General features: G+C 44.8%; 3 protein-coding genes across 20 annotated transcripts in view; 2 read left to right on the forward strand and 1 right to left on the reverse strand.

The window, feature by feature from the left end:
- LIN54 (lin-54 DREAM MuvB core complex component) overlaps positions 1-8,921 on the forward strand; it is a 40,548-nt gene extending 31,627 nt beyond the window's left edge. For all 4 annotated transcript variants that reach the window (XM_069855655.1, XM_069855656.1, XM_069855654.1 and 1 more), the window contains 6 exons: positions 1-92; positions 1,983-2,054; positions 4,331-4,433; positions 4,625-4,762; positions 5,427-5,629; positions 6,171-8,921. In XM_069855655.1, the coding sequence (XP_069711756.1) occupies positions 1-92; positions 1,983-2,054; positions 4,331-4,433; positions 4,625-4,762; positions 5,427-5,629; positions 6,171-6,372 (810 nt within the window). In that variant the 3' untranslated portion in view covers positions 6,373-8,921. The remainder of the gene's footprint in view (positions 93-1,982; positions 2,055-4,330; positions 4,434-4,624; positions 4,763-5,426; positions 5,630-6,170) is intronic.
- On the reverse strand, positions 7,181-15,702 carry THAP9 (THAP domain containing 9). Its single transcript, XM_069855653.1, is given in 7 exon segments — positions 7,181-12,124; positions 12,127-12,484; positions 12,486-12,651; positions 14,156-14,306; positions 15,019-15,265; positions 15,350-15,545; positions 15,615-15,702. Coding segments are annotated over 7 exon segments (2,634 nt in total). The 5' UTR covers positions 15,695-15,702; the 3' UTR covers positions 7,181-10,688.
- Positions 15,703-16,228: 526 nt separating this feature from the next.
- Positions 16,229-22,529, forward strand: part of SEC31A (SEC31 homolog A, COPII coat complex component) — a 46,485-nt gene continuing 40,184 nt past the window's right edge. For 4 of the 15 annotated variants that reach the window (XM_069855628.1, XM_069855630.1, XM_069855632.1 and 1 more), the window contains exons 1-5: positions 16,231-16,397; positions 16,985-17,067; positions 17,587-17,710; positions 20,435-20,633; positions 21,931-22,026. In XM_069855628.1, the coding sequence (XP_069711729.1) occupies positions 16,989-17,067; positions 17,587-17,710; positions 20,435-20,633; positions 21,931-22,026 (498 nt within the window). In that variant the 5' untranslated portion in view covers positions 16,231-16,397; positions 16,985-16,988. Of the gene's footprint in view, positions 16,398-16,483; positions 16,596-16,984; positions 17,068-17,534; positions 17,711-20,434; positions 20,634-21,930; positions 22,027-22,529 lie in introns of those variants that run through there. The other 11 variants (XM_069855635.1, XM_069855637.1, XM_069855631.1 and 8 more) reach the window with 7 other exon arrangements.

The raw sequence follows: 22,529 nt of genomic DNA on the forward strand, positions 1-22,529 counted from the left end.
CTGCAACAATCATCATATGTGTCTATAGCAAGCAATACTGGCTTTACAGGAACATCCAGTATCCAGTCCCAAGCACGGCTACCATTCAACGGGTAAGTATTTGGCGGGGGGGAAACACCACACAAAAAGAAGTGAGAAGAGAAAAGAAACCAAACCAAACCAACCTCTGCAGTGTAGGCTGATGAAAAGAGCACCTTCTTTCAGTCTCATAATAAGGAAGGTTTGGAGCTGAGGTGATACAGTTTGATTTGGGGGATTTTCCAAGAAAATGTGGTGTGTTATTATTGATGTGTGGTTATTACCTCTGTCTAGAGGACATGGATCTTTCTGACAATTGGGCCAGTCTCTTGATCAGAGCTATGTTTTCCTTTCTGCTTTTTGAACTCAGGTAGCAGGAAGTTGACCTGAAAAGCTCCCTATTGCTCCTTCTTCATTTTTCATCAGCACCTGGGAGCTACAGGCCTCAACTTCTTCTCAGCCCTGCTAGAAAGAGGTGATGGACAAGATCTAGATGCTTAGCACATGTGGAAATCTAGCTGAAGAGCAATATGGAACTAAAGTCTAAAATGGACCCTGATGGGAGGCTTTTGTGGGGGTGGGGAGTTCAGTCTTGTATTATTCCTTTAAGGATGAAAATAACAGTTAATGTGTATTTTTTCCCATTTCCAATCCAGCCAGATTTGCTGTTCTGCACAGTCATTTTGTATTACTGTTTGCTGGAAATTGTAAACACCAAGGGTTTTTTTGTTGTTGCAACCTCCACTGATGCAAATTAATCCCAAGTCCAGATGCAGCTATTCAAACAAATGAGTTTGATTTAATCTCCTGGGTACTACGTGCAGAAATTGCTTGAAAGGGATGGAACAAATCTCATAAAAAGTGATTAGTGACACAAAATCCGCGTTTTGGGAGCAGTTAAAGACTATGTCAGATATAACATTTATCTGTGAACTCAATACCATGTTTTGGATTGCTTTGCCATTTTTCTGGAGTGCCTCTTTTCCTTTCTTTTTATTATTTTTTTTTTTCAAATTTGAACTAGAACAAAAGGAAAGGCACAATCGTGTTTTGATTGGATATAATCCCCTTGCATGTAAAGGAGTGCTGGAGAAGTTTTCCCTGATTCCAGTTTTCAGTTACGATGCTTCCTCCAGCATTGTATCAGAAATGGTGTGACCAGCAGGTCCAGGGAGGTTATCCTCCCTCTGTACTCGGCACTGGTGAGACCGCTCCTTGAATACTGTGTTCAGTTCTGGGCCCCTCACCACAAGAAGGATGTTGAGGCTCTGGAACAAGTCCAGAGAAGAGCAACAAAGCTGGTGAGGGGGCTGGAGAACAGGCCTTATGAGGAGCGGCTAAGAGAGCTGGGGTTGTTTAGCCTGGAGAAGAGGAGGCTGAGGGGTGACCTCATTGCTCTCTACAACTACCTGAAAGGACGTTGTAGAGAGGAGGGTGCTTGCCTCTTCTTCCAAGTGACAGGGGACAGGACAAGAGGGAATGGCCTCAAGCTCCGTCAGGGGAGGCTTAGGCTAGACATTAGGAAAAAATTCTTTACAGAAAGGGTCACTGGGCACTGGAACAGGCTGCCCAGGGAGGTGGTTGATTCACCTTCCCTGGAGGTGTTTAAGGCACGGGTGGATGAGGTGCTGAGGGATATGATTTAGTGTTTGATAGGAACGGTTGAACTCGATGATCCGGTGGGTCTCTTCCAACCTGGTTATTCTGTGATTCTGTGATTAAGCCCCATTTCTACTTTAGACATGCAGCCAGATTTGCGATAACCAACCAGCTCTGTCTGGGTTGGAAATGCACTATATATAATAGGTACTTAAATGCAGTCAGCCAAAAACCTAATGCAAGGGGAATATAAAGATTTTTTTTTTTTTCAGTTTTTATTGTGAAGTATTTACTGGAATTTAAAAAGGGGAGAAACTGATAAAACAGTGTGCATGTATATAAATGTATCCTTTTCCCCCCCCCAGAATAATTTCTTCTGAATCTGCAAACCGTCCCAGGAAGCCTTGCAATTGTACTAAGTCTCTGTGTTTGAAATTGTAAGTACAGCTTGGTTTTGGTTTCTTTAAGTGTTATTTTTGACATCAAAACTTTATGCCAAGTATCAGAATATAATGTTTTTAAGTAAGTCAGAAATGTTATGTCTAGGTGCTAATTCAAGGTTGCTGCTGCTGTTGTTAATAGTGGAGATGCTGCAGCATCTCTGTAATTTTGCATCATCTGTGAGCTCTATGGACCCTAACACTTTACAAATTTCTGACTTGTTCCGGTTGAAGTCATTTCCACTCAGTTGTTGTTGCTATAAGCAAAATGTCATCCCATGATTTCATCAGTGGGCATCTACTATACTTCAGTAAAGCACATCAGTAATGTCATGTTGTATCAAGTACTTCAGAAAAATTGAGCTGTGTATCATTTCTTAAATGACCGAATAGACAAATGATTCTTCACTGATAGGTCTGAGTCTTGCTTATCCTCTTGAGATATTTTGCTACTCCATTCAGATCTTTGTAAGAATTTGACATAAAAGCATTTTAAACTGGGGACATGTTAAGTTTCTTTAACTTGAGACAGTCAGCTTACCAATTTTCAGACAATAACAGGAGGAGATAGTGAAATTAATCTATAGTTCTCTGAATCCTAGACAATGAAGAGGATGGTGAGCTACTGAAATGGAAAGTGGTGCAACAGTATCTGAACCCAAGTTAAGTGTGTTTAAATTTTTCAACTTGGGTTTCTTTTCAAGTAATGCACCTCACCTCTTTATGGTGTGCCCTGTGCTTCTAAGCCTTAAAATTGTCTGTTGCACAGAAGACAGTGTAGCTGCTTTTTCAAATGTTTTACAGCATACGTGACTGACTTCATAGTGCCAAATGTATGTTAGGCGCTTAGAGTTTTCCACCTTATTCTCCTCTTCATCTCCTGAATGCTCTAGACATTCTGGGAGAATAATGGCAGCGCTGGTGATTCTTTGCACCTTCAGAATGCCGTTTGGAAACAAATTTCTTTTGTAAATTACTCTAATTATATCTTTAAGTGGCTAGATACAGAACAAATGGCTAATTCACTCTGGAAAAGGTGCTTTCTTACTAGTAAAATTTTCCCATCTGGAAGGGGAGTTGCTTTTTCCCAAATTAGTGTTGAAGGTAGGCACATAGCCAGCTCTACAAAGAAGAGAACTTTGAGAGCTATTTATTCACTGATGCTCTGGTTGATGCTGGTGTTGTTTGTTTTGGAAGCCAGGACCATTCCACTACTGAATTTTAAATAAGACAGAAAGGAGAGCTATTACAGGTTGTGAAAGCTTTTGATGTAGTTTGTCCCTGAGATCATTCCAGATGCTAAAAATCACCAAAATGCAATTCAATCAGATAAAAGATTATAGTGGACTCCAGGGCAACGCTAATCTAGTTCTTGTAGTGTTACCCTAGGCAAGCCACAAGAAGACAGTTTTGCAAAGGGCTTAGGCTCCTAAAAACGAACATACGCTCCTGGCAGGATTTGAAAAGCAGCTGAAGAGGATCAGCAGTTTCCCTTAGCTGTAGCTGAAGGTAGTACTGGAAGCATTGAAACATGCTGGAGTTTCTTGTGGCCCAAAGACATGTTTGAGTTAGAGGTGAATGTGGTGCTTCTGTATATCAGATCTGTGGGATGGCGAGGTCTTGGTTTTGGTGGGAGGTAGCAAAGGTACCTAAGAGGCATAGTAATGTGATTAGCTTTTCCTATCAATGTTTTGCTGCTCTTTATTCACATTTTTGCCCCTTTAAAAAGTCTCCGGTAATTACAGTTTTGTCCTGACTCAATTCACAGCTGCAAACAGCTTCTGGGCAAAACTAACAAAAAAAGGCTCATTGCTATGTTAGTCAGTTTGCCTGTTGATTGGCATTCCAATGGCTTGCCTCCTTTTTTGGCTGTATGAGAGCTCCTGAAGGCTGACTCAAACTGGCTCTAAGGTGGCTGTGGCAGGATGGCTCTCGATATGTGGGTCGGCCACACAGGAGTCGTGCTAGAAAAAAAGTCTCATTAATTTCTCTTGCTGCCATGAGGGCTTGTCCTATGTGAACATCATCTCAGATGTACACCCTTGAACTGTAGCTTTGTCTTTAGACGATAACTAGACCAGCAGCTAGCTGGAGGATTTAGACCTTGCAATAAGGCTGATAACACTTGTACATGTCGAGCTGAGCATAGAGTAATCCTTGCCCTTATTGGTACATGTGCAGATTGCCAAAGTAGGAACTTGCGCTGCTGCCATCAGTACTAATGCCAATGTAATGGTCATGTTTATAAATACCTTCTGCATCTTCTGTTTCAGGTATTGTGATTGTTTTGCAAACGGAGAATTCTGCAATAACTGCAATTGTACAAACTGTTATAACAACCTGGACCATGAAAATGATAGGCAAAAAGCAATAAAGGTGAGGGGCCTCTTCCCCTGCCCCTGGCATGAAAGTCGTTTAGCTTGTGTCTTCTGAAGCTACAGCGTGGGCAGAGTGGGTGTATAATGCCCTGATCTCCTCCCACACGTGCAAGGCTTAAGTTCTTTTATTGCACCTCTAAATTCTACTTCCCACATGCAGTGACTGACCCTTTGGGTCTGCATTGACAGGCCTGCCTTGACAGAAATCCTGAAGCCTTCAAGCCCAAAATAGGGAAAGGAAAAGAAGGAGAATCGGATCGGAGGCACAGCAAAGGGTGTAACTGTAAACGCTCGGGATGTCTTAAAAACTACTGTGAATGTTATGAGGTACGATGCATTATCTCATCTTAAAGATACTGGCTCCCATTAGTGCTGTAACTTCTCTGATTTGCTTTGTCTCCTCTTTGCATTGCTATAATGTTTTCTATTCTCTTCTAATGCTGTGATATTATCTCTTCTTCCAGCAGCTTGCATGTAGAATGCTGTGTATATGGCAAAATTGATCACTCTTGTATAAGTTTAAACCATGTAACATCTTTGAACTCAGGCTTGGATTCCTCCTTTACTGAAGAGCAGTATTTCCTAAGAAATCTGCTGTACCAAGTCCCTAGCTGAATTAGATGCTCTGAGATAGTACATGCCTGTGGAAGACAAAAGCAAAAGTTGTTTTGTCAGCTAACTTATCAATCTATGGATGTAGAGACAGTGGCAGACTAACCTCTCTTATAGCTCAGCCACCCAAAGTCCATTGAAATAGTAGGTTAGTGAAGAAAGGGATGAGTGAGAAACCATTGATTTGCATTTGATTCAAGTATACATTCTGGGAAGGCATCTCAGTCTAAGGTGAGGATTTAGAGAAAATTACTATTTGCAGGTTTCTTCTAGTGGCTAATTATTAAGAGATTAAAACAGGATCTCCTTTTTGTTGTGACTTGTCATAAAGGGATTCAATGTTGCAACAGGTTTCTCATGCTTTGTTTGTTTCTTTCAGGCAAAAATCATGTGTTCTTCTATATGCAAATGCATTGGCTGTAAAAATTTTGAAGAAAGCCCAGAGCGAAAGACATTGATGCATTTAGCAGATGCTGCAGAAGTTAGGGTCCAGCAGCAGACTGCTGCAAAGACCAAGTTATCTTCCCAAATCTCAGATCTGCTGACAAGGCCAACACCAGCACTCAGCAGTGGTGGTGGGAAGTAAGTTAATGCAGCACCTTGTTTCACTTGTTTCTAATGTGTTTTTTTCTGATGTATATGATAGGTATGTCCCTGCCGTCTTTGAACATTATCAGTGTAAGTTGTAGATGCAGGAGCACTTCGATGACTGGAGCTTTTTTATTCACGCAGCCATGCTTTCCATGGAACCTAGAGTATGCCAAGCTTACCTGTGTTCAAATATGTAGCTAAGCATTGTCTTCTCATGGTTGCTAATGTGTTCACAGAAAGCATGAAGTACAAGTGTCCCATTTACTGAAAGGATGTCGTCATTCAGCTGCTGGAGAATTGTTCTATGTGCATACGCATTTCAAAGTCTGTTTTAAAATGTGCATCAATGAATGGTCCCACCAGTTCATTTGACTGTAGTTGTGGCTTATTCACTGTTGGTTGTTTAAAGACTCTTGGAAGCAATGGGACAGATAAAATCTCAACAGTTCTTGTACTAAAAAGTTGCCCAGCCCTGAGGTTAGGTGCGTTGTGTGTTTTTGCTGAGAGCGAGTGGATGTTTTTTTTGTTTCAGGCTGCCCTTTACATTTGTAACCAAGGAGGTAGCTGATGCAACCTGTGAATGCCTTCTCGCACAGGCAGAGCAAGCAGAGAAGATGGGCAAGTCAAAAGCTGCAGCAGAGCGCATGATCCTGGAGGAGTTTGGACGCTGTTTGATGAGAGTTATTAACTCTGCAGGGAAGTCCAGAAGTGACCCTTGTGCCATGAACTGCTGACTATTGCACGAGCCACAATGACATGGACTGAACAGAACACGTAAGGCACAGGAACACTTTGGTTTGGCATTAGTGGATTTAATAATATTTGTTATTTTGGTGCTTGTTGTAAATTGATGTGCATAAGATTGAAACAAGAAAATCTTTTATAACAATATGTAGAGTCTTGAATTTTAGCTAAATCCTCTTTTACTTAAGACAATGCCTAAAGGCCAATTCTTCTTTCAACTGTACAGCTTTTACCTTGATTTCTGAAACTTAGATGTGTTCTCCCTTTTTCCCCAGAATAATTGCCTGAAGGGCAATATAAATTATTATAATATATTTTATTTACAGTGTATGAAGTTACATCACTTTGTGCATGCAGGAAAACACAGGTGGTATCAACAGCAAGGTGACACTTGGCGATAGCTCCATAGTAAGGAGGTATGAGTTCTGAAGATAGTTCTGAAAGGAAGTGTGTAAAAAAGAGTGTCTAAATGGAAGTTAGTACTTTTATTTAGGACCTGACACAGCATGTTCCCTTAGTGCAGAGCACTGTGAAATATACACAGGCAATAGTACAGAGGAATTGCTTGCAGTTTAAGCGTTGGACATGTGGTGTAGAATCTCACTGCAGCGAGGGCCAAGGAGTTTAGAGGCAAATAGAATTAATGGGAATGTTTTGATAGCAATGCGGCTGAGGGCTTGAAGTCCAAGACAGTGACCTCCTCTCGGAAGTGAGCAAGAGCAGCCATGCCACAGCACTGCCCAGTGTACAGTGTGCAGCAGATGGATGTTGTTGCTTAAGTGAAGCTTGGTTTTTCAGAGGTCTGCAGCAGCCTTAACCCTCACTGGAGGTAGGGCTGTGTGGTCCATTGTGTTTTCTAAGATCAAGCTGTAACCCTGGAATAGTATTTAAATCTGAGAAGCTGAGGTCATGGGAGATGGTGGAATCACAGCTGACATAATAAGGACTCAAGACAATCTGCATCTCAATCAACTTGCCAGCACAGGTAGGGATCATGTTCAGCTTGGTTGTGAGTCTTCAGGATGCTGCTTCCCTATATATTGGCAATTTTCTTGGCATAAGGCTTTTATAAGTGTTCTTTAGAATGCCTGAGAGCAGCAATCAGAGGATGCTAGCACAGAATCAGGATTGCTACCAAAACAGACGCATGGATCCTTTTACACAAAGTGATGGGCAGAGGCTATGTATAGACCAGGGGATTTTTTCAGTATTTGTTACAGGCAATCTCAGATCACATTTTTTATAGTGGAACACATTTGCAAAATTAATGTGGTAGTTTACTTACCTACCATGAACATCCATAACCATGTTTAATCACAGACATTTTTATTGCCTGTCCTGCTGCAGCCTGAACTAGCTAGTTTTTTTCCAAAAGGGATTTTGTATTCTCATGTGAAACTGTAAATAACAGAGAGATGCAGCAGAGTTCTTCCTCCAGGTTTTCTAGCAAGGCTAGGCTGGGGAAAGGTGGGGGTTAGGCAAACCAGCAGCAGAGCTAAGTGCCTACATGTGTGATGGCAGTAGGGTAGGAGGATGCTACCAACTCCTGTCTTCACCCCATGGTCTTGTGCACTGAGCAGAAGGCCCTTTCTCCTTGACCCTTCCTTGGTGGCTCCTCAAAATCCCTTGGGGGTGCGAAGGGCCCGGGAGGCAGCCAGTAGCAGTAGTTGGCCTGTTGAGTGGCCACTGCAGACAAGGTTGGACGTGCCAGTCACCATCTGAAGTGTACTCTCTGCTATTAACATCTCCCTGAGCATAAATACCAAGTATATTTGTGCAATTCTCTGAAAAGGGAATCCCCCTCTTGTGTAAGTAAATGGCATTTCATTCATAATTAGGACTTGGATTTGCTAAAAAATCAGTACAGTAACTTTACGAGTAGATAGTGTGTATATTGAGTTTATTCCTAGTACCCTAATATACTATGTCCAGTAAGATTTGTACAAATGTAAATTAGTATAAGTGAATAAAGTAATACCTACTTACATTATTTTTCAGATTGCAATTTGCCTTATTTTGTTTAGAATTCAGTCCATATTAATTTTGTATATATTTTCTGTCTTACTCTAAATTGCACCTTTTGTGATGTGTGTTTATATACAGTGTGCAAAACCACTTGTGAAATTTAGACTACAATTGTAATTATGATGGCATTGCTAGAGAATATTTTGCTTGTAAAGACTTTGAAGGTACAATCAAATGCTCTTAGTTCTGGTTTGTTTTGAACAAGCTTTCTCGAATATTAAGCTTGGATTCCTCTTCCCCTCTTCTTGGTGTAGAACGTGTGAATTTCTTTTTGTACTTCCTTAGCCATCTGCATCAAACTGCTGGACAAGATTTACAGTCAAGTTCATCCAGTTACATAAAAATAATTGGGAATGGGGCAAGGGTTCATTTTCTAGTTCTGTTTACATCTGAAAGTAGAAAAATTAAATTTATATTTACTAGACCTATTCAAAGAATACACTTTTCTATATTGTACAAATAAAACAGTCAGATAAATCACAAAGAAAAATAAACATTTATACTATTCTGTAAATATGATTTTTTTTTTGCACTCCTTTCCTTCACCACAAATATATGCAGAAAATTTTCACTGAAATAGAAGAATAAATATGTTAACACTAGGCCCATTTCTGATGCAAGCTTGCACTTTCAGTGTGAGATTGAATCCTACCAGAGATAAACCCTTGGTTACCAGTGTACTGTCATGCATAGCAACATAAGGTTGTAGTACAGTTCATAAAAGACCAAATTAGACCAAAAGACCAAACCAGCACCAGGTACTTGAGCCCATGTGACAATTTCTCAATTTATTTTAAACTCTTTAATGAAGAAGCATACATTTTTCACACATGCGTGAGCTGGACAAGACTCAGCCTCCGCCTGAGCAGAAAGATGTGCAAGGCCATTTTCCAGCACCCTTGAAGACAGCAACATGCTACACAGAGCTTGTTGAGGACCCCAGGCAAAACTTTGAGGCAAAGCTTTGTTAAGACCCTTAGAATGCCTTGTTAATGGGATGAAATGGAGTTTTCTTATGCCATTTATGTCTCTTTGTCTCTCCTGGGGGAGGAGGTTTGTGAGCAGCTCTTGTAAAGCTCAGTTGCATTAAGGAATGCAAGTCAGTTGAGAAAGCTTGTGGTTTGTTTTGGGAAAGTAAAACTTGGGTTTATTTTTGTGCATCAAATTTCTACATTCAGCTTTTTTTAGCAGCTTGGTAAAGGCAGTATATGATCAGTGTTCAGGGAGTCTTAGGAGTGTCATTAGGATGTTGAACAAATGAAAGATGCTACTCAACTGAGCTTTTCCAGCCTAGAACACCAGCTGCTGGAAGAGAAGGCTGTTGATCACCTTAGGCTGCAGTAGTAGAGAACTGAAAGAAGAAGTAAGATGCTCCAAGTGACTTAGGAGTGGGTTTGTTTAGATCTCATGGAGGGTGTGGTGCTAGCAAGAGTGAGGGTGTTGCAGAGAGAGATGATGAACATCTGAGCGAGGAGTTGCTGGAAAGAGAAAGCAGAATCCACCAGAAAAGCAGTAGTACAGAAAATCATTTGGTCACAATTGTGGAGTAATGAATATTGAAAAATTCTACTCAAACCTCATAGTTCCTGCAGTGGGCAACAGCAAGTCAGTATTTTTGGAAAATAATGGCAATTGGTACAGAGTTTCTGTAACTGTCAAGCTTCCTTATAATATTGGACAGCTTTGTTAATTAGATAACTGCCACAGCTTTTTCTAATAATGTGTTTTTGCTCAAATTTCATTCTACCAAGCTCTGTAAAACTTCCTCAACATCTCTTGAAGACCTCCGTCATCAATACTTCAGTAAATTGTAGAAGGATATGTAAACTGTGGTGGTCACGGGTACGTCAGCCACAGGAATACGCAGAGCCCAACATCAGGCTCTGTGCAGTAGTCTCCAGCTCAGTTCACTGATTGGCAGCAACTGCACAAAATCCATGAGAAATCCAGATGGAGAAGCCCTGTGCACAGCACACGTGCCATTGTTACAGCTTCACCTCAGTAGCTAGGAGCTGACATGTCTTTGTGCAAGAGCTTCCCATTCAGAAGGAGGCCTGGTATGAATCAAGTAAGACACGCTCCCACAGATGTAAACAGAAAATGGCAGCAGACTTATGTCCAGCCAAAAAAAAATGATGGTCCAAAGCATTATAGCATATCAACAAGTTTTGTCAGCCAAATCATGGGAAGACACGTGGAAAGACTCAAATATGTTGCCTAGATCTGGTCATCAATGAGCCTCAGTAGGGGACAGCCATTCTTGGAACAGCAAGGAGTGAACTCATGAACTCATGTGGGTTTGACTTGACTGACAGCTACCCAATGGTGATGGAAACAAATGTTTTTGCTTCAGTTTCTTCAATCTGTGCCTTCCACAATGGTATTTCAAGTTCAGGTGTTTGGCTTGGTTTGTTCTGATGTTTAAGTAACGTTGTATTATTTCCTTTACTAAGATTGTGTAGTGATTGTCAATACACAACTCCCCATCAAATAAATGGCTCGTGAGGGTGGGGAAGAGAGGACTTTTTCCCAGAAGTTCATGGAAGACTTTCTGTTGTAGAGACAAGTGCCATAACTTGGTGGTTTTGTTGCCTTCTCCAACTTTGCCATACCAGTTTAGGACTTGTTCCAAAATGCTTGTTATGCAGCGCATGCTTGCTGAGGGCAGACTTACTCCACCTAACTTTTTTATGTAAAGCACTGACCTGCATCTTAGCCTGCTCTCATCTGACTCAAAGAGGGAAGCAAGACAAGCCTCACATTGCAAGTTAGAGGCTAATTGCTCAGCAACAAAGCCTGTGGTGCAGGTGATGCTCTGTGTATGCAGCGATAGGTCTGTCAGGGCATTACTCAGCACAGAGCCATGCAAAAGAAGGCCTGCACTGTAGGGGTACTCTGTTGACAGTGTCCTCCTACGACCTGGGTTATACTGAGCACAAATACTGCCAAGGGTCAGATCTTTCCTATGAAACAGGGATGTGTCCAGGGAGCTTGTATTGCCTGAACTACTACTGTGTGGTGAGCCTGGCACCAGGCTGCAGCTGGCCAGCAGTTTGTGGTAAGCAGCCTGGAACACAGTGCACGTGGGACTCCCACTGTTGCTGCAGGCTTGCTGGAGAGCCCTGAGAAACAGATCCAGTGGACCAAGGCTGAAGGCACAGGACAGGGGATGGTGAGAAGGAGTGCCTTGTGGACATATGTAGTTGGTGTAAAGCCACTTGAAGCTTTCAGCATTAAGCAAGAAACTCAGAAATCCTAGTTTGCATTTGCTCTTAATAATGTTTCTCCCCATAGAGTCTGTCAAGGTGACAAAGAAGCTCTGGGCCTCATTAAAGAGGTGGCTTATTTTGGTGTAATTTCCAACTAGCAAAAGCCCCTTCAATCCCCTTCTATAGGGACCTCTGCCATTAAATACATCACACAGACGGCTCATCAAACGCACAAACTTGACAGTACCACTGCAGTCCTGGAATGATTCCAGGCCCAGCTTCTGGAGGTGTTCCAGTGCATCAGCGACACCCTCACTGAACAACAGGGTAGCAAAGTTAACCTTTAGATGGTAATTCTCCTCACTCCCAGGTCCACCTGACTGTGGATGACATGGCTCAAATACCCTCTGTTCCTGCAGAGCTGCCAGGTCTACCACATGCTGCCACTGCATGGCATCACTGAGCCACTCTATCTTCTGGAAGTACTGCAGAGCATTCCTTATCAGCTGAGAGCATGGCAAACATCAAAGAAATAGGCAACGCTGTGAGTGGTGCCAGGTGGATGCTTGAAAGTGCACTGAATCCTTTCAGAATCTATCCTGATCCCCAGAGCTCTGGCAGTCTCAGCACTACGAGCACTGGCACCCGATATCACAGCCAGCACCATGATACCAATGATGTTCAGCTTATTGATGGTCTGACGAAGCAGCTGAGCAAGTAACTGACCAGTTGTGCTGTTCACAAAGAAGTAGCCAAGTGGAGCTGTCCAGGGACTTGAGATGCCAACTGCCATGAGGATTATCACTTCTGAGGCCAGTGGAGCCTCATCAGCATCAAGAACACCTGCTCCCAAGTCAACAAAGCCTGTTGAGGCGCTGGGTCTGTGGGTCCCACTCCTGTTGCTTCTGCAGGGACATGTCTTGTACCATGAGGGCACAGTAGCGGTAGGCCTGTTCCCCTCTCTCCACCTTTTCCTTAAGGCGAAGAAAAATGTCATTGCTGAAGCCTGCAGCAGCCTCATTATTAGACAGCCAACTGGAAAAAATGGAGGATGCAATTAGGAGATGTGATTCAGAGAAAAATGAAGCAACTCAGCACTTGTTACCATCTGAGTTACCCATTTCCAGAACTGTAGAGCAGGCTAAGACACAGAGTATAAACCAAGTGGTCCTACCTTTCTTAATGCATAGTCTCAGTTTTTCTCACATCCTAGTGATGGGAAGCCAAGCAAAACTACTAATGATGAAGAGAAGTTACAAATATACAGGAGATCAGGACAACAGGAAGAAAAAAAAAACAACGAACCCAAATGAAGTGCAAATCAAGTGATGCAGAGAGCCAGCAACACCAGACTGCTCTCCTTCCCAACTTGCTTTCTCCACACTGTACATCTTAATCCAGTTTGGAATACATGAAAGCCTCAGCAGCCCATGTGGAATGCTACTTTCCTCAATACACTCTCTGTTCACCACCTCTTGGCACTCCTTCAAGAGAAATCTTTGGAAGAAGCTGTGTGAAACCCTCACAGGCTGACACAGACAACACATCTGTTGGGCATCCTCCAACTGCGCAACAGCAGTCTGAGACTCAAAACGTGTAAGGGGAGAAGTATTTTCTTCAGCTTTTGTGTGCTGTTACAACTTCACTCTTTGTTAGCACTTGATAGTGCTTCAGGTAGTTAATAAGAGCCACAACTACCTGCAATGGGTTATGCAACCAAGTTATGCAGTATCTCTCTTCTGTAATGCTGAAACAGACACTTGTCAATATTCACTTCACTTGCCACAGGCCCTGTGGGCAAGGTGAGAAAAACCAAAGTTCTAAGTCCTTTATTATGCAGTCCTTCGCTTTCCAGTGTTCCCTCCTTGACTCCCTCTTCCAGAAAACGGTCCCAAAGTTGTCTGTGCAGAGCCCCATTGGTTTTGATTTCCTCTGCTGAGACTTATTCCTGCCCATGTCTCCTTACTTGGTTTTGGCTATTGGTGGAATACTACAGGTTCTTCCTTAACACTGCCTCCTGCTGCTACTTTTTAGATCACCTTACTTATCTTACCTTTGTTGCTCTCTCTTCCACTATTCAGCTCATCCCTCGCCTCTCAAACATACACTGCACATCACAGAGCAAGAGCATGTGCCAATGTGGTAAAGCACTTAATGTTTTTTTGTATTCCTCTTTCCTCCCCAGTGAACAGTAAAACATCTACAGACTCTACAACAGCAGAAGCCCTGAAAGGGCCCATACTCATCTGTGAATGCTTAAAATTGCTTAAATGCTTAAAACACTTGCTCTAAAATCGTTAATGTGAATAATGTGCTATTGTCACGCTGTGACCCACATGCATGAACACACATCCCAGCTCTCTCAGATAAGGGGTATCAATTTTTCTTGATACTTGCTTCCCACTCTGCTTTTGTCACTAAAACAAGAGAAAAACTCCTGTTGCTGAATGTTCTCAGGACAGATCTGTTACACCTGTTTTTCTTACATGAGTACCTGGATATACACTCAAAACGAATGAATGAATGAATAAAAACTTGCTTTGTCAGGCTGTAAGGATGAGGGAGGGGAAAAGTCTTCCGTAGATAATCGTATGCTTTAATATGGTAGAGGTGGAGAATACAAGCAAATTGCTTCATTTCTGGTGAGTAATCTGCTATCTGCCTCCAGCTGTGCAACTCACAAGGCAAGTCTGCTTAAAAGGAAAAAAACAAGGTCAGCTTTAGTGAAGCAAATAAATAGCTGATAACAGGGGGACACATAACAGAGACTGCAGAACACAAAGCAACAGATAGGTCTCTGGAATCACTCAGTCCTTAAGTCTGGTGCGACAGGTATAGTTCAGCAATATTACCACTGCCCCCTCCTAGGAAAAAGGCAGCAGGCAGGGAGCGTGTGCCCTACCACACTGCCTGAGGCCAAGTACCCAACATGTTTCCCTTCTTTTCCCATCTAATTTATTTCCACAGTTTTGAGTAAAGTCTGTGTCTTGTATGTGGGTGCTGCTTAAAAATTGACATAAAAGAGAAGTCATTAACTTATGGTTGACTCTGCAATTTAAAATAGCTTCTTCAGGATATATTATCATTAACAGAGCTCTCTTCTGGACAGCACAACAGACAAATCTGTCAAGTCAAGAGTGGCCCGACTTGATTTAACAGCATTTGTTACAGGTCTGACCTGAGCACCGCAGCCAGCCTCGAGTAACTGGGCGTTTCAGGAAGATTGGTTGTTGCATTCCCGACCTATAAAACACAAAGCCTTTGCGCTATAGCACCAGACTTCGGAGCCCAACAATCAGGGATTGCTGCGAAATAAATAAAAGTGAAACAAATGCAAAACACTGGGGCAAGGCAGTACAGATGCCGACGTGCTGCAGCTTAGCTAACACCCCCCAGCAGTACCTGAAAACTGGGCCTGCAGCAAATTCAGGGTTTCCTCGGGAAGCTGCTGCTTCTCTACCAGCTCCCGGAGCAAACTCGCAACCGTTCTGGGCCGGAGCGCGGGGGGCGAACGCCTCCCAGCCTCGGGGAGGAGCTCCCGCCGCTGCCGCGTCTCCAGCGGTGTCCGCCGCCCCTCCACGCTGTAGTTGTGGTCCCCGGCGGCGACAGGCCCGCGGCAGCGTCTCCTACGACGCGCGGCGGGCGGCTCCTAGGGCGGGAGGGACGGGGTCAGCGCGCAATCGACCGGGGGGGGGGGGCGGGGCGGGGGAAAGGAGGTTGGCCGCGCACGCACCGGGCTTAGGAAGCGGGAGGGCACGGCGCCCCGGCGCAGCTTCCGCCGCAGCCCGTAGGTCTCGAAGTCGGCTTCAGCGAAATGCCGCGAGCAGAGGATGGCGCCGGGGCCGGGCCACCACGGCCGGCGGCTTCGCGGGTCCACGCGGTTCACGGCGCGGATCCACTCGAGGCGCTGCACGGCGTCCGCCGGGAACCTGCGGGAGAGGGAGTGGGAGCGGTCGGGAAGCGGCGGGCGGCGGGCGGCACGGTGGGGCCGCACTCACTGGTGGAAGGAGATGCCGCGCCGCCGGCTCCGCCCGTTGTCACGCGCGGCGCAGCCCCGCGCCGAGCAGCTCCGCGCCATGGCCGCCCCGCGCCGCCGCGCCCGCCCCCTCCGCTCCATTGGCTCGCGCGTCGCCGCCCACCGGCAGCCCCCTCGTGGTTGGCCTCGGCTCCGCCTCGGTTTGATGTCGAGACCGAAGAGGACGGCGGGAACGGGAAGAGAGCCGAGCCAACCGGTAGCAGCCGTAGAGGAAGAAGCAACCAATGGCAGCGGCGCTCCCGGCCCCCATATATGGCGGGGCGGGGTAGAGGGGTTCTTTTTCGCGGGGGCGGTGAGCGGGGTGCCGCCACGCTCTGGGCCCGGGGCGGCGCTCAGCCCCTGCCCGCTGAGCTGCCCCGCGCCCCGGCTGCCCTGAGGTGGGTGAGGGCGCCGCCCGGGGGCGCGGGGCGGGCCTGTCCGGTGATGAGTCTCGCTGCTGTTCACATCATGACACGCCATGATTACCGCCCTTGGGCTGAGGACAGGCGGCGCCGCAGCCCCCGCGCCTCCGGCGCTTTTCCACCGCTCCCCCGTGGGGCGGCTGCCCCTGACCCCTGTCTCTTCCTCAGGGCCGATCGCTGCTCCTGCCCCGGGACCCGGCGAGGACTCCGGAGGAGGCGGCCGCGCCCCGCTTCCTGCGCGGGCGGCGGCCCCGGAAGGCGCGCGGCGCCCCCGGAAGGCGCTGGCGGCGGGGCGGGGCCGCGGCTGCCACGTTGGAGCGGGCGGCGGCGACGGAGACGCGGGGGTGAGTTGGGGCTAGGAGCCTTCGCTTCGCTAGGTTTTTCTCCTTCGGTTCTTGTCGGGAATAGGGCGCTGGTGCCGCCGGACGTGCGAGACCCAGGGTGTTGAATCAAGATCCGAAAATTGAGACGATGGAGGCTTTTAAACCGGTTCTGGTCCTCTGCTCCGGCTGCTGCTGAGGACCTTTGGCAGCGAGGGTCTGGTGAGGGTTTTCTCGAGGGTGGGTTTGTGTCGTGGGTTAAGGCTGAAGGGTGCTGTAGGACCCCTCATGTGTGCCTCGATGCCAGGAGAAAAGACTTTTTCAGAGGAGCTGAAGCTTTGCCGACGTTTCCCTATGTTAAGGTCTCTTCGGCAGCCATCAGTTTCCTCTGCGTGTCTGTGTTATTCTGCTAAGAGAGATTTTTGTCTTTTCCCTCGCCCTGGGTGCGCTCTGGACGGTATTGCTGCGGTGTCTGGATGTTTGTGGGATATCTTTAGAAAAACAATAACTCTGGCTGCTTTTGCCAAGTTATAATGCAGGTGCTGAATCCATGGTAGTGCTGTGTCCCCATGCTCTGTTTAAGCATTGCTTTTCTTGGTCTTACTTTTTAGTGAAATGAAGCTGAAGGAAATAGATCGTACTGCCATGCAGGCATGGAGCCCTGCTCAGCAGCACCCCATTTACCTGGCCACAGGTGAGTTTCTGTGAAGGGTGTATTCCCAGGCCTCAGGCTATGTGTGATGGCTGCCATGTAGTTGTTGTAATTGAAAATTGTAGAAGTTGCTTCATGTCCTGAGGACTGGAGTGGTGTATTTGGTGCCATGCCTTCAGTATAGATACTGTGTGTGAAAACATGCTTTACATCATGCAGGTATCCTCTTACAGCAAGTATCCTCTTCTTTCTGCCTGTAAGTTGAGATCAGTTGTAACTGCTAGTTTGCTGTCTCTTGCTGCTCATTTTTAACTTTGATTGTTTTCTGTGCATTGTCGAGGAGAGAGAGACACTTGCCCAGAGCTTTTCCTGTTCGTATGGGTTAAGAAACCCCCAAGGAGAAGAGAGTTTTTGTAGAACTACATCTAAATAACAGAAACCTGACCCTATCTCAAGGCCTTTTTTGCAAGGATGATGTTTTTATGCCCCTCCTTGTGCTGTTTTTGCAGTTGCTCTTCTGTGTATTGTGGCTTTCTCACTGCCAAGCACACTTCTTTGCAGGTACATCAGCTCAGCAGCTGGATGCAACCTTCAGCACAAATGCTTCTCTAGAAATATTTGAGTTGGACTTATCAGACCCTTCACTAGATATGAGGTCCTGTGCCACCTTCTCCTCCTCTCACAGGTAAGCAATGGGGTTGTAAGGAAAATGTAATGACTGTGGAAGTGTTACATGGTGCATGTGGGAAGTTCATTTCATGAAGATTATCTGCATTTGTTAAGGAGAGGAACAGAAGTTCAGTACTGAAGAGTGAAGGGATGTGAGTGCCATTCTTGTTGTTAGGATGGTGGAGTGTTATTGTGAAAGCAGCGAGCTTGGACTCCAAGGAGTTGCACGCATCTTGTGCTCTGACATTTATCTTGGGGAATTTTCTGGGATCCTCCAGAGATCAGAAGGAAATGTGAAATTATAAAAACGCAGTCGTAATTTCTCATTGTCTCGTTGTGCTTGCTTTTAAGTATTTCAGGGAGACCTCTGAAATAGTTACTCCGTGCTGTGATCCTGTGGTCCTGTAACACAACTAAACTGGGTCATGTTGTATGTGTAGCACTAGAATTCACCATGCAGCTGGGAAGCCAAGTTCCCAACTGTATGATTCCGCTTAGTTCCTTACCATATTCCTATCTAAAGAAATATTGTTACCTCAGAGTGTCCAGTTTGCATCTTGGTAGCACTTGTAGTAGCTCTGATGCTGGTCCAGTGGCTGCTGCTCGTTGTAAGTGAGCTGAAATTAAGTAGATGGAAGTGCAGGATGTTTCTGTAGGTAGAGAAGGAGGTGAAAATTTTTATTGCTTTGGTTTGGATCCATGACTTTCATACTAGTTCTGCTGTGTCAGCATAACCACTCTTTCTCCTGGTGACTGAAAAAGACATGACTGGAGGTGCCCGCAATGAAACCATTTTGCCAATATGGTCAAGTGAGAATTTGACACTTCTATATAAGCAATTGTCATATCCCCCATCTCTGACATGAGTAGAAATTGACTGGACTTGAGTCTTCATTATCTGTTCTAAAGATATAATTTCAAGACCTAAGGACCTACAACTGTTGCCTGAAGTTCTTGACCAAATGCATTTTGCTGGGTTCCTAGAGGTTAAGCATTGCCTATACACAGTTTGAGAGGAGTGGGAGTTGTGTGCATTTGCATGGTCTAGGATTGTGACACTGCTTAGGGATACTCTTCTGATTTGGGTAAATTGTGGTAGCTTTTGAAGGATGAAGCACAAGATGTTAGGCTGCTGACTTTGTGCCATGTCAGTTTTGTTGTAATGATTTATCAGGCTGGCAAAGCTATTGTGCTGGCAGGCAGATCACAATCTGTGCCCTGTAGTTGTCTGTGTCTTAGTATGTGGGGCTTGGAAGCGGCCATAGTCAATGCCCTGTGTTGTAGGCAAAGTTGATGTCAACACATCCTACTGACCCATTGAGAGCAGAATGAGATGTTTGATCTTTAATTTTTTTTGTTCTACCTTGTTTTCATTATGACTGAAGCTGTTCAAGGATTGCCAAGTGACATTTGCTTGCTGAATTTAAAAAACACTCCCCACAAAAGATAAATCCTGCAACAAGCTTTGTTAATTGTCCTCCAAGGGAAATTTTGCATCGATTTTATAGAACTATACTTTATCTTGGAAATGCCAAAGGGCAAGAGGAAAGTAATTGCATGGTTAACTGTTTTTTATGTCTCGCCATTTTCTGCCTTCATTTTGGTTTATTGTTAGTCCTGTTGAACCTAGCTGGTGGTACAATACTAGTGCCTGGACAACCCTGTAGGTCACAACCTTTCTTCAAGGTTTGGCATTGTTAGGTGCAGAAGTATAAAAACTGTACCCACGGGAAAGGTCTGTCTGATATCACCAACTACTTTGTAGCATCATTCTTTGGTGAACTCCCACAATAATCTGGACAACAAGATAGGAGACTGAGCACCTGGCTGTTAGAGTATTTCTCATCCGGCATACATGTTCTTTGTCTAGCTTTCTGCAGTGTGTATTTTATGCTGAAGGAATTACTTAGGGGTTGTCTAGAGATAGCGAAGAGATTAATAATAACACAGTGAATGCTAAAATAATTCCTTGACACCTTCTAGTCAATGTCGGTTTACCTTCTGCGTGCACGAGAGCTCATATATGACAGTGTGTTATTTTATGTGGAAGAAATTATTTTCATGGCTAAATAGACAGGGATGCTGCTTTGCTTATGCAGCAAGCTTGAATTGAAGGAAATCTGAGTGCTTGCAGATAGACACAGTAGTATGGAAATAGTTCATTTCTGGAAGTATGTTGAATTCCTCTTGATTTAGCCTGGAAAATATATTGTGCTCCAAGAAACACGTATCTGTGACATGGAAAAACTACTTGCTACAGCGGATTAAGCCCTTGCAAATCCAGAAGCACAGATCCAGAAAAGATTTGGAATTTTTCTAGTTTCAACTTTTTCCTCTCTGATATAAGAGTTGGTCACAAATAGCAGAGCTTTACCTTCAAGGTGTTATCTGGTGGGCTTTCAGTCCTTGCTTCTATTACTCCTGCAAGGTGAGCTCAGAAAAATGACGTGCAGTTGTGAGCACTTACTTGATATTGCAGCCAGGAGACGAGAGGTGTTATTTTATTGTGCCTGTGACCTGCATCTGTATAACACTTGGACACTGCCTTTCTGACAGAGGGAATTGGAAGAAAGAGATTCATCCTTAAGGAGACGTAGGCAGTGCTTTTCTCCAAGGTGTCTGCTCTGTCTGTTAGCAGCAGTCTGGAGCCTTTAGCTGGGTTGAGTGAAATGGAATGCAACAGTGTATGTGGAGCTCGTAGTGGATGGTAGTAGACTGTGGGGACCTTTGTGTCTTACAGGTACCACAAGCTGGTCTGGGGGCCATACAGCATGACCTCAGGTGAGAGAGTCTCCGGAGTCCTGATTGCCGGGGGTGAAAATGGAAATATTTTTCTGTATGACCCAGCCAAGATCATAGCTGGAGATGTAGAAGTAATTATTGCCCAGAAGGACAAGCACACAGGACCAGTAAGAGCACTTGATGTCAACATGTTCCAGGTTGGTTTTCTGCTGTGCTTCATCACGTACTGTCATAGACAAGGGGCCTGTCTTAACTTATAACCTTAAACGTTTCTGTCTCTTTCCCCTCCCCTGAAAAGCATGAACTGAATTTGGTGTTTGAGTGCCTGTTTATATTTAGTAGGAAAAAACCTGTCCTGTTACTGGCACTTCAGGATGCAGAATGAAAGCGTTTAAGGTATCTGGTTCATTCCTTCCCCTCGTCAGTTTACACTGTCAGTTTAGTTGGTCCTTTAAGTTCAGCTTATGTTGCTATGAGGTGGTCTGTGGTGGTTTTAGCCACTTTCCTTTTTTAGCTCCCATGTACTGGGCCAATATTGTTCTCATCATATGTGGTGTATTTACGTGCTCTCACTCACGTTCCCAGTGACATCTCCTTTTGGGTTTGCGTAGGATCCATATTCAAGACCTATGAGTATTCTTACTTGAAAAGAGGAGACAGAACAGGAAACAGTGGTGTGGCCTCTTTAGCAGAAGAGTTCTCAAAACCAGCAAGCTTTCTTCCATCACTAATGAGTGTTTACTTCCTTCTAGATGTAGTGGGTTGTTTTTAACTTGTACCTAACAGCTGTGCAACAATTCAGTTGAATTCATTTCCTAAATGGCACTTCTGTCCCTACACACTTGCTTTCAGCAAGTCCACCCTGTATTCATCGTGTCCTCTCTAAATCGTTTTCTCTCCCTTTCTGGCTGTAAGGAAATTGGGATTTGCTTATCACCAGCTGCAGTGTGTGATAAAAGGGTGCTCAATGCCCTCTGCTGTGTTGTGCTGCCTGGACTTTTGCATCCCAGACATGGGATTGCTCTGGGTGATTGAACCCCTTATGGGTAGGGTGCTGTCTGCTGCTGGAGGCACAAATGCCACACTCCCAGTCGGCCCCACGTGTCATGGTCTGTCTGGAGCAAAGCTCTGCAGTGGTGATAGCTGCAGCACTGCATCCTCATCTGCCCCCTCCTAGAAGGGCATCTGCCCCCTGCTTTCCACTTGCCTGTTTGTGGCTGTGCCCCTGCAGCCTTCTCGTAGGTTTTTGCCATGCAATGGAGAAGCACTCCACAGAACAGGAAGTTTGGTCTTGGCGTGCCAGTCTAGTGAATTTTTTTGTATCTTTTTCATTAACTCAATCTTACCTGCAATATTAAAAAAAAGCTTTCTTTTTTCCCTAAGCTGCTCTGCGTGAGCCAAAGGTTATGTATTCTGAGCTGACAGGAGAAATTGGCACAGTCATGTGGATCTGATGCTGAAAGGACTCTTAACATCTTTTTATGTGTGTTACAGACGAATCTGGTGGCCTCTGGTGCTAATGAGTCTGAAATCTATATCTGGGATTTGAACAATTTTGCCACACCAATGACACCAGGAGTGAAGACACAGGTACCTGATTTGTTTTTAAATAATGCAGAGTGGACTACTGAAAATATGCATGTCACTTAAGTTGAGAGCTGATTGAAACCTACAGTTTTAAAGCTGTCTTGGAGTGGGTCAGTAGCCTTTTCAAGTCCAGCTTGAGTAGCAGTTAATTGAAATTAGCAGTGAGCTACATTTCTGGCAATGTTGAATGCAGGACTTAACGGGTGGTACAACAGATCTGTCTGTATCACAGTAAAGAAAAATATGTTCCTGCGTGGTGTTCTCCAGTGGCTTTCCTGAAGGCCAACAAAAATAGGCCTTCTATTGGTGCTTAATTTTTTTAACATGCTTATTAGACTGGAGTTTGAGATACTTTTCTCCTCGTAACGTGCCTGTGACTCAAAGCGTATGGCAGGACCGTGTCCTTAAGGGGCAGTACTCTGAGCGTCAGCATTGGTAGCTTTCAGTGAATGCTGTTGGACACAATTCAGTAGTGACAGCACTATTTTGTCACACTGTGTCTAGCT

Source organism: Phaenicophaeus curvirostris, chromosome 4 (assembly GCF_032191515.1).
Source record: "Phaenicophaeus curvirostris isolate KB17595 chromosome 4, BPBGC_Pcur_1.0, whole genome shotgun sequence".
Lineage (NCBI taxonomy): Eukaryota > Metazoa > Chordata > Aves > Cuculiformes > Cuculidae > Phaenicophaeus > Phaenicophaeus curvirostris.